The following is a 12,109-nucleotide window of genomic DNA, read 5'->3' as shown; positions in this document are numbered from 1 at the left end:
AAGGAAGGAGGTAGAAGTCTCCTAACGAGGCGGTGGCCCTTGACCTCTCTCAGGGTTGCTGAGCTGGCTTCTTCCTCAGCCTGCCTGGGGTGCCCTACCCCACGCTGCACCAGGGCCCACGCCACATCCAGGGAGCCAGACCCCTTTTCTGACTTTAGCTGCCTTAGGCTGTTGCTCTCATACACCTGCTCTGAGCAGCCTGGAATTGCTCTTTGAGTGGGCAGGGGCTGGGCTTTCTGCACCCCTCCCAAAGCCTAACTGGGGGTGCACAGAGAGGGCATGCAGCAAGGTAGAACTGAGTTGAGCTAGCAGACCGCGCCGCACCCTGCCAGCTTTCCGCTGCTGGTGGGAGGCTGCAGCGCTGTCCTCGCTAGCGGAGCACTTGCTGGTTCCTGCCGTGCACCAGGCCTGTCATCTGAAGTCAAAGCACAAAGGACTCTTCCCAGCACCATCCTCACGTTTTGCTGTAATGCTTATCATGACCTGCTTTGCTTTGGAGAGATCAGTGTACCCTCATGCTCCTCTGGGAGCCAGAGACCAAGGCCTCATGACCTGGTACCTCAGCAGAGCCTGGCATGCAGTAGGAGCTCAATAATTGCATGTTGCTTTGAAAAGAGCATCCAGATGGCAGGGCCCTTTCAGGGGACTTCTGAAAGTAGGGGTTGTGCACCTGCCACGCACACAGGCTTGCAGCAGGCACAGTGAAGTCATTGGCTAGTTCAGGTTCAGCCAGGAAACCTATCTGTGCCCTCACTTGCCTCCTCACCCGGGAGCCCTCACTGATACCTTGAGGCCCTGGCGGTGGACGGCCCTGAGACCCCTTAGCACGTGTCCCCTGCCCCTTGGCCTGAGGTGGTGAGTGTGTGCATCCCTGTCTTCCCTCCCCTGTGCTCTGGGAGGGCAGCCAACAGGCCAGCTTTGTCTCTGGGCCCTCAGCATGGGGCCAGCCTTGGGCCGATGCTCCATGAACCCCTGGGGAAAGGAGGAAGGGACCGAGCAGGCAGTGGGTCACAGGTGAGGTGGAGACGTGCAGCGCAGTGGGCCCTTAGGTAAAGGGCTAGGCCACATGTCTGCCAGGGCTGAGGAAGGCGAGATTCACCCTTCCAAGGCTCTGCCTGGGCCCTTCCACATGGGCCTGGCTTACCTCCTGAGCTCCCAGCCTTCCTGCTTGGCCCACAACCCAGTGCTCAAGATGCCTGGACCAAGATAGGGACAGCGAGGGGCCGGCCAGCCTCCTTCTTGGCTCCAGCAACCTTGGAGAGGAAGGTGGCTCTGGGGTGGGGACTGTGGTCTTCGCGACCTTGGAGCAGAGGCAGCAGCCTCATGGCTTCTGGGAGTAACTGGGCAGGGCTGTGTCCTAGATCACCATCCCGAGGGGGAAGGACGGCTTCGGCTTCACCATCTGCTGCGACTCTCCGGTCCGAGTGCAGGCCGTGGATTCCGGTGAGTGAGTGTCTCGGGTGATGCCAGCCCGAGGCTTTGCAAACAAGATGTTGGAACTGAAAGGGGAGCCCTAAATGGAGCAAAGTGTCCTGGTTTTTCAAAACGAAAAGAATAATATTTTTAAATGACCACAGATGAAAGTGAGGTCTATGAAAATACACCTACTCTTTTTTTTTTTTGTTTTTAATCAAAATGAAAATAGATTTTTATATTTTGTTTCCCAATCATTTCAAACAGGAACTAAACCTATATTTTCAGTAATGGCTGCATGGGAAAATGAGAGTCATTTATGAACTCGATTTGGAACCAGTATTTTATCCTATTCCAGCCTGATTAGCACTTAAAAATAGTCATTCCCTCCCTATTTTTCACAAAGAAAAGACTTCTAGTCACAGAGTGAGCATCCAAAGTGGAGAAGCTGGGACATGGTGATCTGGGTGCCCCCATTGCCTGTGAGCCTGGCAGCAAGGAAGGGTTCTCAAGGGGTGGGAGGCCCTGGGGAGGGAGGGGGGCCTGGCGGGGCGGTGGACAGCAGAGAGGTCAGCCAGTACTGGGTATGCGGGCAGGGAGGAAGTGAGGGCAAAGGGGAGCCTCCCTTCAAGGTCCCCGAGAGCCCCCGAGGTTGGCCCCTCATTCACAGATGAAGAAACAGAGGGGAGCGGTCCTTGTCCAAGGTCACTGTGGAAGCAAAGGACCCCGGGGCTTTCGAGGGGGTTGTGGGCTTTAGGAGCCCTTGAGTGGCTTTTCTTTGTCCCTGCAGGGGGCCCGGCAGAGCGGGCAGGGCTGCAGCAGCTGGACACGGTGCTGCAGCTGAACGAGAGGCCCGTGGAGCACTGGAAATGCGTGGAGCTGGCACACGAGATCCGGTGACAGGGGCGGCGGGCAGCCTGGGGCCTCGGGCTGAGGCGCACCTCCCCTCCCCAGACCTGGGCACACGCCTCGCCCGTCCCTCCTTCCCAGCTGTGAGCAATTCACTTTGCTCCTTGGGGAATCAGTTTCTTGGCCTGAAATTGGAAGGTTCAGGTTCTGAGCAATTTTGCATCCCAGAGCAGACAGCGGGGAAGAAGCTCTCAAACAGACCCTGTGGTTTGTGGTGCAGCTCCAGGGGGTCGCTCTCTACTTTAGCTCATTAGTTTTGCTACCTCAGAACTAAGCCCTTGGTTTCCTAAGGATGCGTAGATGTTGCCAACATTTTCAATTGCACAATTAAACAGTTATTCTTTAAATTTTGGGGTCCCCTAAATTTTGACCCTCTGGGTTAAAGCCCTCGTGGCCCATTTTAGGTCTGCTTCTAGAATGACCGGATGAGGGCTTGTACACAGGCCGTGGCTTTCTTGCTCCTCCTTGATAATACTTTGTGTCCAGGAGGCACATCACTAGTTGAGTTTGGTCTTCTTTCTTGTTTACTTGGCCTTGGCCTCAGTATCCTTCCCAGCCTCTGCCAGTCAACTAGAGTCGACCTAAGGGACCCCTTTGCTGTCTCTACTTTAGATGGCCTCTGCATCCCTTCCTGCTCTGGCACTGGGGCTTTCCTGCCCTCTTCCCCTCTCTTCCTCTCTGCCCCCGCAGGCCCCTACCGTGGCTGACTTTGGTCTCCCCCTGACTCAACTTCTCTTTGTGACTCCCTGCCTCCTCCAACTTCCAGGAGCTGCCCCAGCGAGATCATCCTGCTCGTGTGGCGCATGGTCCCCCAGGTCAAGCCGGGGCCAGATGGCGGGGTCCTGCGGCGGGCGTCCTGCAAGTCGACCCATGACCTCCAGTCGCCCCCCAACAAGCGGGAGAAGAACTGCACCCACGGGGCCCAGGCACGGCCAGAGCAGCGCCACAGCTGTCACCTGGTGTGTGACAGCTCGGATGGACTGCTGCTCGGTGGCTGGGAGCGCTACACTGAGGTGACCAAGCGTGGGGGCCAGCACACCCTGCCTGCACTGTCCCGTGCCACTGCCCCCGCCGACCCCAACTACATCATCCTGGCCCCGCTGAACCCTGGGAGCCAGGTATGGACAGCTGGTTCAGGGGAGGTGAAGGGCATGGGTCCCTGAGTGAGGCCAGGAAGATGCGAAGACTCAATATTGTGTTGTGAGGAGGCTGCCAGGGGCTTGGAGCGGGGAGCAGGGAAGTGAGCTGTGTGTTAGCGCCAGCCTCTATAGGGCTGTCCTGTAGGGCTGTCCTGGGCAGAGACAGCAGGTGGGTCTTTGTGGCCTCAGGGCACAGATCCAGGACCAGGGGAGGTCACACAGTAGAAGATTTCACCTCAAAAGAAGGAAGAGCTTTCTGCCAGTCTGCACTTTTCCGCAGCGGAATGGGCTGCGTGGTAGGCAGTGAGCCCGTCATAGGAGCTGTAAGATGGCGTAATGGGATGTCGGCATGTGTGCCCCAAAATATTGGTCCCAGGAGATACTCTGGGAAGAAAGTTTCCTGAGGTCAAATAAGTTTGAGAAACACCTTATACTCTCTTCCTCTTCTGGGAGATTCCCAATGCATATTAGCCTATTTGAGGCTCTGAGGGCACCTGCAGTGAAGAAGGTGGTTTACCCTTGTTTAACCGAGCATTTCTCACACTCCCCTGACGGTGCACCCTTTGTGGCAGGGTTGTTAGCGTCCCAAGTGCCAGTGTTTCACAGAACACACTTTGGAACAAGCTGCTGTCAAGGAAGTTGGGGACTTGGCCAAGGGGTTAGGCTTGATGACAGCTAAAGCCTCGTTCAACTCGAACATTCTGGAGGATTCTAGATTCTGTGATCCCTCCAGGCCCCCCTCTCAGCTCGTCAGCGGGACTGCTGTTTTGCCCTCGTGCCCTGAGATGCTCCCCTCCTCTCCCCAGGCCAGGGCTGAGCAGCCTGCCTGGTGGTTGGCCCCGTTCCTGGGGCTGAGGTAGTTCTCTGTCTTTCCCTCGCAGCTGCTGCGGCCTGTGTACCAGGAGGATGCCATCCCCGAAGGTGAGTCTCTCCTCTGCTGCTGTGCCCGCTGAGCCCCGGAGAGATGGCGAGGTTAGCTGCGAGACCGGGCCCCACCTCCTCCTCTGAGTTGGGAGGCCTTCCCAACAGAGTCAAGATCCCCCCACATATTGACACAGACTCTGTCTCCTCTTGGGACCTTTTTCTCCCTCACTGAACCAGTGTCTCTCTTCCTTGGAGCCTGAACTGAGGAGGAAGAGAGGGCATCTTCCCAGAGCAGTCTAACAGACGGTGTTCAGGACTCAGGCATTCAGCTGAGGTTCAACCAACGTTACTGAGACACCATGGTTGGGCCTGCTCAGGAGGGAGGCACGGAATTTGGAACTGGGAGGTTCCAAATTGGAGTTGTGTGAGTTTGAGCAACTCATGTCCCCTCACTGAGCCTCAGTTTCTTTATCTATAAAACAGGGCTGATAATTCCACTTCAGAGGGTTGTTGGGAGGATTGAAGGAGATAATGGTTTTGAGTAGCAGCCTGTTTACTGAGTGATGTTACACAGAAGTTAGCTGTCTTTGAAGCGCACAGATGTCTCTGCTGTGTGAAGGGATTTTTCCCCTTTGTCCTTCAAATCCTGGCCTTATTTTTTAAGGGCCAGGGAGAGAAGCTGGGCTCAAAACCAGTTCCTTCTCCCAGGAAACCTGCGGTATCAGTGTTGATGCTGGAGTTGGCTGGGCATTCCTTTAGGCCCTCTCTGCGCTGGCCTGAGTCTAGCTGGCTGGAGTCCAGATGGTATCTGGAAGGTTGAGACCAGCCTTGCCTGGTGGTCCATGGTGCTGACCTTGGATATGCTTGAACCCTTCCTTCAGAGCTCACAGAATGCCCTTTGACCTTCTTCTTTGTGAACGGCCTTTTCCCAACCACTTGCACACTTGCTTCCTTGCTGTCCCCCTCTGTCAGTAGCATGAAGACGATGCTTGCTTAGAGCAGGTGCCCTTTGGAGAGAAAAGGGCTCCCATCAGGCTCAGAGTTGTGGATGGAAGCCGTCTTTATTTTCTCCAGGCCGGGGCATTTGGGTGTTAGGGCTTGGTCTGTTGGAAATGAATCTGTGTTCCTTCCGGAGAAAAGTCTGATGGTGATTCAACACTGAGTTTTAAAAAAGCTTTTAGTTGCCGCATCGGGTTAGAGTGGAGATGTCACTGCTAAATGGTGACCCCGTTAAGGGCAGGGCCTAGGCCTGCTCACCTCCGTGTGTCTGATGCTGGTCCCAGGGTGTGACAGCCAGCACGTACTCAACAGAATTTTATTTGAGTGACTGACTGAAGGGGAATGACTCTGGTTGCCTCCAAGGTTTGCAGACCGCTCATGGGGGAAGGGAGCTGGAGAGGTGTGTGGGTTGACGCAGGCTGGTGTGGTTCCTTCTCGGCCGAGAGATGCCTCTTGGTGTTCTCCCAACTCGTGTCCACATTTTGGTTCCCCTCTGAGAATACAGTACTTAGTAAACCAAGAAGGGCAGAGTCACGCAGGCTGTGGGAGAGGGACAAGCAAGGAAATGCTGCTGCTGTTAATAACAGTGGTAACTTTTGAACGCATTATATTAAGAACTTGACCTGACTTCATTTATTCTTCACGGTGATAATTATTTTGGTATCCAAGGACGTCTTTGCTCTTTACCAGGGATCAAATATTCCTAGCTCCTGGTCCGCGGGTTCAGAGGAAGGGGTGGAATTCAGGGTACAAATCTTCCCTTAAACGCACTCAGGGTTCTCCAGAGGCTAAAGCTGTCGCCAGGGTGCCGACTTCTGTCTCCTCCTCTGGCTGAGCTGCTCGGCCTCCTTGCAGGAGGGTGGGTGGGTTGAGCCAACCTGAATAGAATGGGGTCTGGTGCCCTTCTGGGGCCTGGGGTGCCTGCCCACCTGTCGTCGGCGTGTTCTCCAGGGCTGAGGGTGCCCTTGGCATTGTCCCTTGCCCTGTGAAAGCAGCCCAGCCTCAGATTCGCCACGGCCGGTGGGGGGGCGATGGCTGCCAGGGCTCACCTTGGAAGCCGGAGCAAAGCCTAGTAATTACTGTTTGGTCAGTGAAGCAGGTGTTTAAGGGGTGATATGGGGGTTTGGACCAGAGGGTGTAAGTGGTAGCAGGTGGGAAGTTAAGGAGTTTGCCTTCACAGAGCTCAGTAGCTGGGTTATAACTTGGATTGTTTTTAAAAAAAGATACTTAAAAAATTAGTTTTGAAAAATCAAGCCCACTTGCTACACACTATCCAGGGTATGTGGAGATGGGGCACGAGGGCGTGCCACATAGGTTGGGTTGATTCCACTTTGTACCAGTTACTGGCCAGATGACCTTGGGCAAGTCCCCCAATCACTCCAGGCCTCTGTTGCCTTGTCTATAAAATGGGGCTGCTTCCCACCTGAAGGCAGAGGTGTATGTCAAGTGGCTTATTCATGACTCTCTAGGCCCAAGGCAAAGATTCTGTGAAAGCCCTATGCAGCTGGGCTAGGGCAGGGAAGAAGTGGATTCCTTTAAATGCCAGACTGGGGGCGGGCAAAGGCCCAGATTTTGGCATTAGCAAACAGCCCCCTTCGTTAAGTTTGGTCTACTTTGCCTTGCTTGTCAGTCCTGTGTGGTTTTGCCTTCTCTGGTCTAGGCTCGGTTGTGTTAAATTAGACTGTCTAGTTCCAGACAGACCCTGTGATCCCTGTTCATGGTACAGTTTGTGGCGCAGCAGCCCTGTCCTAACGCCAGCCCTGACGGGTGGATTATTCGTTGGCTTGGGTTTATAATCTTCGTGCCCTCACACCCTGGTACCATTCACCAAACCCTTTTCCATCAGGTCTCTCGTGTGTGCCCTCACCTGCCCTGGGGCAGGCAAGGCAGCAGTCTATATTATCTCTGCTTTGCAGAGGAGAAAACTCTGGCTCAGGGGGGAAGGAACCTGGTCAGGGTTACACAGCCAGTCTCTGCGGAGGCCAGTGCTCAAGTTCAGGTGTCTTGTCCAACTCAAATCCAGTGCAGAGCTTGCGAGCCAGGATGGGTTCTTTCAGCAAAGGGGCCAGTGCCTGGCAGCACAGAGCCCTCTGGGGCGGATGTCCAGGGCCGGAGCAGACGAGGAGCTGGGTAGGTACGTCCAGGCATCTGCCCCCCGCCCCTGTCCTGGGTTCACGCTCTTTTTACTCTTCTCTAAGTGATTCCCTGAAGAAGCAGGAAGTGGTTTAGGTTATTATGGTTCGAGTGCTGCCCCAAGATACTGCCGTGATCGGTGGTCACTTGTGTGTGTGGGTTGACTTGTTTTTCTCACCCTGCTCGGTGAGGAGGGGCATGGGGTGGGTAGAGGAAGCAAGTGTGAAACCTTCCAAGCTGAGTTTTTCCCCTGAGGCTGTGGACCACGCGTTGGTGGGGAGCTTCCCCGAGATGTAGCTGGGGGTCAGGCCACCTGTTCACCCCCAGTCTGCCAGGACTGGGGGTGGCGGAAGGAGACCTGGGCCCCAGTGGGCTGCGCATGCAGGTCAGGGAGGGCTGATCAGTTGCCCACCTGAGAGCAGGGACCCTCGGAGGGGGCCCAGGTGTGTGCGGAGTCTGAATGCCCTGGAGTTTGTCTCCTACCTGCTTGTGTCCAAGAATTCCTGACTTTTTAGCTACTCTGTGTTTTGCCTTTCTGCCCATTGGATGAGACATGATAAAGATCTGTATGCCACCCCTTGTTCAGTGTGAGGGTGCGTGTCCTGCTGTGTCACCTTATAGAGGGACTCCCTGCAGCTCTCTGCTCTTTTCCCTGGGGGTGATTCATTCTCTCTCTCTCTCTCTCCCCCTTTTCTGATGAGAATAATTTGTGAGTTGATAGCCAAGCCGGGGAATACCTCCTGGCTGCGATGAAGCCTAGGATTCCCAGAGTCCCTGGAGTATCTGGTTAACTTGCTTTTCCAAGTGGAGAAATCACAACAACAAAACCACAATAAGTTAGCAGCTCACTTTTATCGCGCACTTACCAGGTCCCAGGCATTATTCTAGGGGCTTTACTTGGAGTGTCTCATTTAATCCTCACAGCAACCCCATGAGCTTGGTACTATAATTGCAGTGAGGAAACCAAGACTCTGAGGGGGGAAGTGAGTTTCTGGTGGTCACCAAGCTGGGGAGCAGAGGAGTGGGATTTGGGTGCAGCCCTCTGGCTCAGGACTGGTGCTCTTCCCCGGGAACTGGAGTGGCAGGTGCCCCTCCTTATTCCAGACTGACTCAGTGAGCCAGGCCGCTCCAGCTCCCTTGGCTAGTAGAAGGCAGACCCCCATAGATCCTGAGAAAGCCCACTGTCTCTGCTATCACTGCAGAGACATGACCTCCAGTCCCTTTGTTCAGGGGACCTGGGAGGCAATGAAACGGGCCAGCAGTGCTGGGTGTGCGCAGGGAGCAGTGGGGATGGGGACGAGGGGGAGCACACGTGCTCTGCCACCCGGGACGCTCCATCTGATTGCTTGTTTCATGTGGAACTGTGGGCCCGGTGAGGTCACATCTTCTGATTTTTCGAATCTGAGAGATTTTCTGATCTTTAAGTGTACGAGGCCAAACTGATAGGTCTGATTCAGGTCCTGGGTCACCAGATGAGGAATGCTGCCTTCATCGTAGTTGGCGGTTCCCAGCTCTGTCCTTGCCCTGGAGTTGCTGGTTTACACGTTAGTATCTCTCACAGAGTGTGAAGGGATTCCTTCCGAGGTCTCCCTGTCTTCTCAGCGCCTTGCTCAGGGCCTGGCACATGGTAGCTGCTGTTGTTAATGGCTGTTAATGGACTGAGCCTGTGTTCCCTGTTTCTGCAGAGGCATGCCTCTGCAGGGGGGATAGAAATGCCTCACGGTCCCCCACCTCTGTTCCACAGAATCAGGGAGTCCCAGCAAAGGGAAGTCTTACACGGGCCTGGGGAAGAAGTGTCGGCTGATGAAGACGGTGCAGACCATGAAGGGCCATGGGAACTACCAGAACTGCCCGGTCATGAGGCCGCACGCCCCGCACTCAAGCTATGGCACCTATGTCACCCTGGCCCCCAAGGTCCTGGTGTTCCCCATCTTCGTTCAGGTGAGCTGATGGCCGACCCCAAGGGCTCCCTCTGGAGGAGGTGAGAAAGAATAGGGTCCTTCACTCCGGGACTCAGAGATGGGACCTCGTTCCAGGACTGAGGACCCCCTTTTGGGAAAGACAAATAGCTTTAGGGGCTCAGGATTCTGGGGGTTATACTGAGGGAGCAGAGGTTTCCGGGAGGAGGAACAGGAGAGTGGGGGCAGGGAAGCTCAGCGACAAGCGGGTCCCCCCCCCTCCCCTCCCCCTCCCCCACCCTCTCCCCTTTCTCTGGGGCCATTGCAGACACGCTACAGCTGCTGGTTGTATTGTCACAGGGCCTGTGTGCTGAGGGTTCTGCTTCCTGGCTCCTCCAGTGCTTTGTTGTTTGGAGATGACCAAGGGAGAGAGCCTCGAGGTCTGGCATCTTGTCTGGCCATCAGACATCTTAGCAAACATGTCTGGCCGGTACTAGCTGGTGGCCTGAGATTATTTAGATCTCCCTTCTCCTACTTTTCTCTCTTTTTCCTTCTCTTCCTCCCCATTTCCAAACCTTTATTTATTCTATCACCCAGTTATAACCAATGTGAGCATTTAGATATCTTTCCTGTGCATATACATATTTAAGAAAAACCCAGACAGATCTTATTGTATGTTTTATATCCTGTTACCTTTTTTAAACAAGAATTGCAGCATGAACATTTCCTACATCATTAAATAAATTCTTTGAGTCTGTGTCTTGTACCGGTTGGACACTACTATATGGATGTACCATATTTATTTAACCAGTTCTCTATTCTGTTCAGACACTTGTGTTATGTCTACTCTTTTGCTATTGTAAATAACTCTGTGACGAAGATCCTCATGCATGAATTGCCTCTTGGATTATTTTCCTTGGGGGAGATTCCAAGAAGCGAAATGACTGGGCTATGGGTCATAAACATCTTAAAGGCTCTTTATGCATATTTTGAAAAATTGCTTTCCAGAGAGACTCTTAGTTTATCCTCTCATCAGCAACCTAGAGGGGACATGGCCCCAAGAGCTTCATTTCTGACCATGCCTGCCTTCTCTGGTGTCCCATTCTGGGCCTGTCACTGGCCAGTGGATCTTAGAACTCATACTTTTATAGGACGCTCACAACGCAACTCTGGCAGGTGACGCGCCTCTCCCCAGACAACTCCGTGGGCAGGGTCTGCCCTTTGCCTTTCTCTGGGTCTCTTTTCTTTCTCGGGATGTAACCACAAAGGTCTTGGAATCCACGGGACTTATTTTTCAGTTTCATTTTAAATTTTTACAAAAAAAATTAAAAATTCGTTTTTAAAAGTTATAAAAAACTTCTGAGTTGTAAAATATATAAACCAAAAATGGCATAACACTTAAATGCAGAGTTTAACGGGTAATTATAAAGCCGATATCGACTAAGAGAAAGGACTAGACCATTGCCACCACTCCATAGGCTGTGTATCTCTCTTCCTGATTACGATGCCCCCTCCCCCCGAGACGTACCCACTAGCCTGACTTTATGATAATCATTTCCTAGCTTTCCTTTAGTTTTACCACCTATATGTGCTTTCCTAAATGACTTCTTTTTGAATATTGCTTAATGAAACCATATCTCATATCTTCTTTTGGGCCTTGCTTCTCTTGCCTCACGTTACTTGTAAGATCCATCTTGGTTGTTGTGAGTAGTTGACATTTGTTTCGTTATCTTTCTTCCAGCACCTTGCTTGGTGTCAGGTGCCCAGAAACCATGTTATAAATGTGCATTCACGAGGATAAGCCCTGCTGGGTAGTCCAGAGCTTAGGGAGTTTTCTTCAGGCTGCGTGGGGGCAGGGCTCCACCGTGGGTATGGGGCAGGGTCATGTGGTGGGGTGAGAGGTTTGGGTGAGAATTGGTCCCTGGGAACTGACAGCTGAGAAGGACTCAGTGAACTCAAGTGTGTTATGAATGTAGAGCGGGGACTGGCCTGGCCTTGAAGGGACTCAGGTGACCAAATCTGGCATGAGGCTCTCAGGATACTGCCAGAGGCGTCCTGAGAGCCTGGGCCTGACAGCATGAACAGGACAGATGGGGGAATGTGGGGGCCGGGAGCGCCCAGGAGCTCGGTGCAGTGGGGGAGCTGGGGCGGGCGCGGGTGGTAGGGTCGGGAGGGGGTGGGGAGGATGGCAAAGGCCGACCATGTGGTTGGACTTCCTGCAGCTAGTGTGTGAGGGCTGGTGGGGAAGGTAGCAGCAGCAGTTCCGCCCAGGATGAGCGTCTCTGTCTTTCTGTTTCTGTCTGTGTATGAGGGGGCGTGTGGGCTCTGGGGGTGTTGGGGCAGGGCTAGCGGTCTTCTGTGGCTGGCATTGGCAGGCTGCCTCCCCCTCCCCGTCCCCTTCCCTCCCCCTCCCCTCCCCCTCCCCCCCCCCATCTCCACCAGGCCTCTTTGAACTGTCCTCTTTGTTTTCAGCCTTTAGATCTCTGTAACCCTGCCCGGACCCTCCTGTTGTCGGAGGAGCTGCTGCTGTACGAGGGGAGAAACAAGGCTGTCGAGGTAAGACACTCACGTTTCCCGGGTGGGGTTTCTGGTGGGCTTCATCGGCCATCCTCCAGGCCCCTAACTTTCCTCTCTTCCTGATGGTCTCAGAATTGTACAATCGGGGTAGAAAAGACCGGAAAAGGCCTCCATGCCCTCTTTACCAAATGACTACCCAGCTTTTTTTGCTATATTTCCAGTGATGGGGAACTCGCC

General features: G+C 53.9%; 1 protein-coding gene across 9 annotated transcripts in view; it reads left to right on the top strand.

Annotated features, from left to right (window-relative positions):
• RGS3 (regulator of G protein signaling 3) overlaps positions 1-12,109 on the top strand; it is a 130,778-nt gene that overhangs the window by 36,658 nt on the left and 82,011 nt on the right. For 8 of the 9 annotated variants that reach the window (XM_082470263.1, XM_082470257.1, XM_082470266.1 and 5 more), the window contains 6 exons: positions 1,362-1,443; positions 2,204-2,309; positions 3,089-3,440; positions 4,343-4,382; positions 9,202-9,398; positions 11,828-11,911. In XM_082470263.1, the coding sequence (XP_082326389.1) occupies positions 1,362-1,443; positions 2,204-2,309; positions 3,089-3,440; positions 4,343-4,382; positions 9,202-9,398; positions 11,828-11,911 (861 nt within the window). The remainder of the gene's footprint in view (positions 1-1,361; positions 1,444-2,203; positions 2,310-3,088; positions 3,441-4,342; positions 4,383-9,201; positions 9,399-11,827; positions 11,912-12,109) is intronic. The other variant, XM_082470265.1, reaches the window with a different exon arrangement.

This window comes from Balaenoptera physalus (assembly GCF_965194825.1).
Source record: "Balaenoptera physalus genome assembly, chromosome: 7".
NCBI lineage: Eukaryota > Metazoa > Chordata > Mammalia > Artiodactyla > Balaenopteridae > Balaenoptera > Balaenoptera physalus.
The sequence above is the reverse complement of the archived record's forward strand: the minus strand, read 5'-3'. Positions and strand labels throughout refer to the sequence as shown.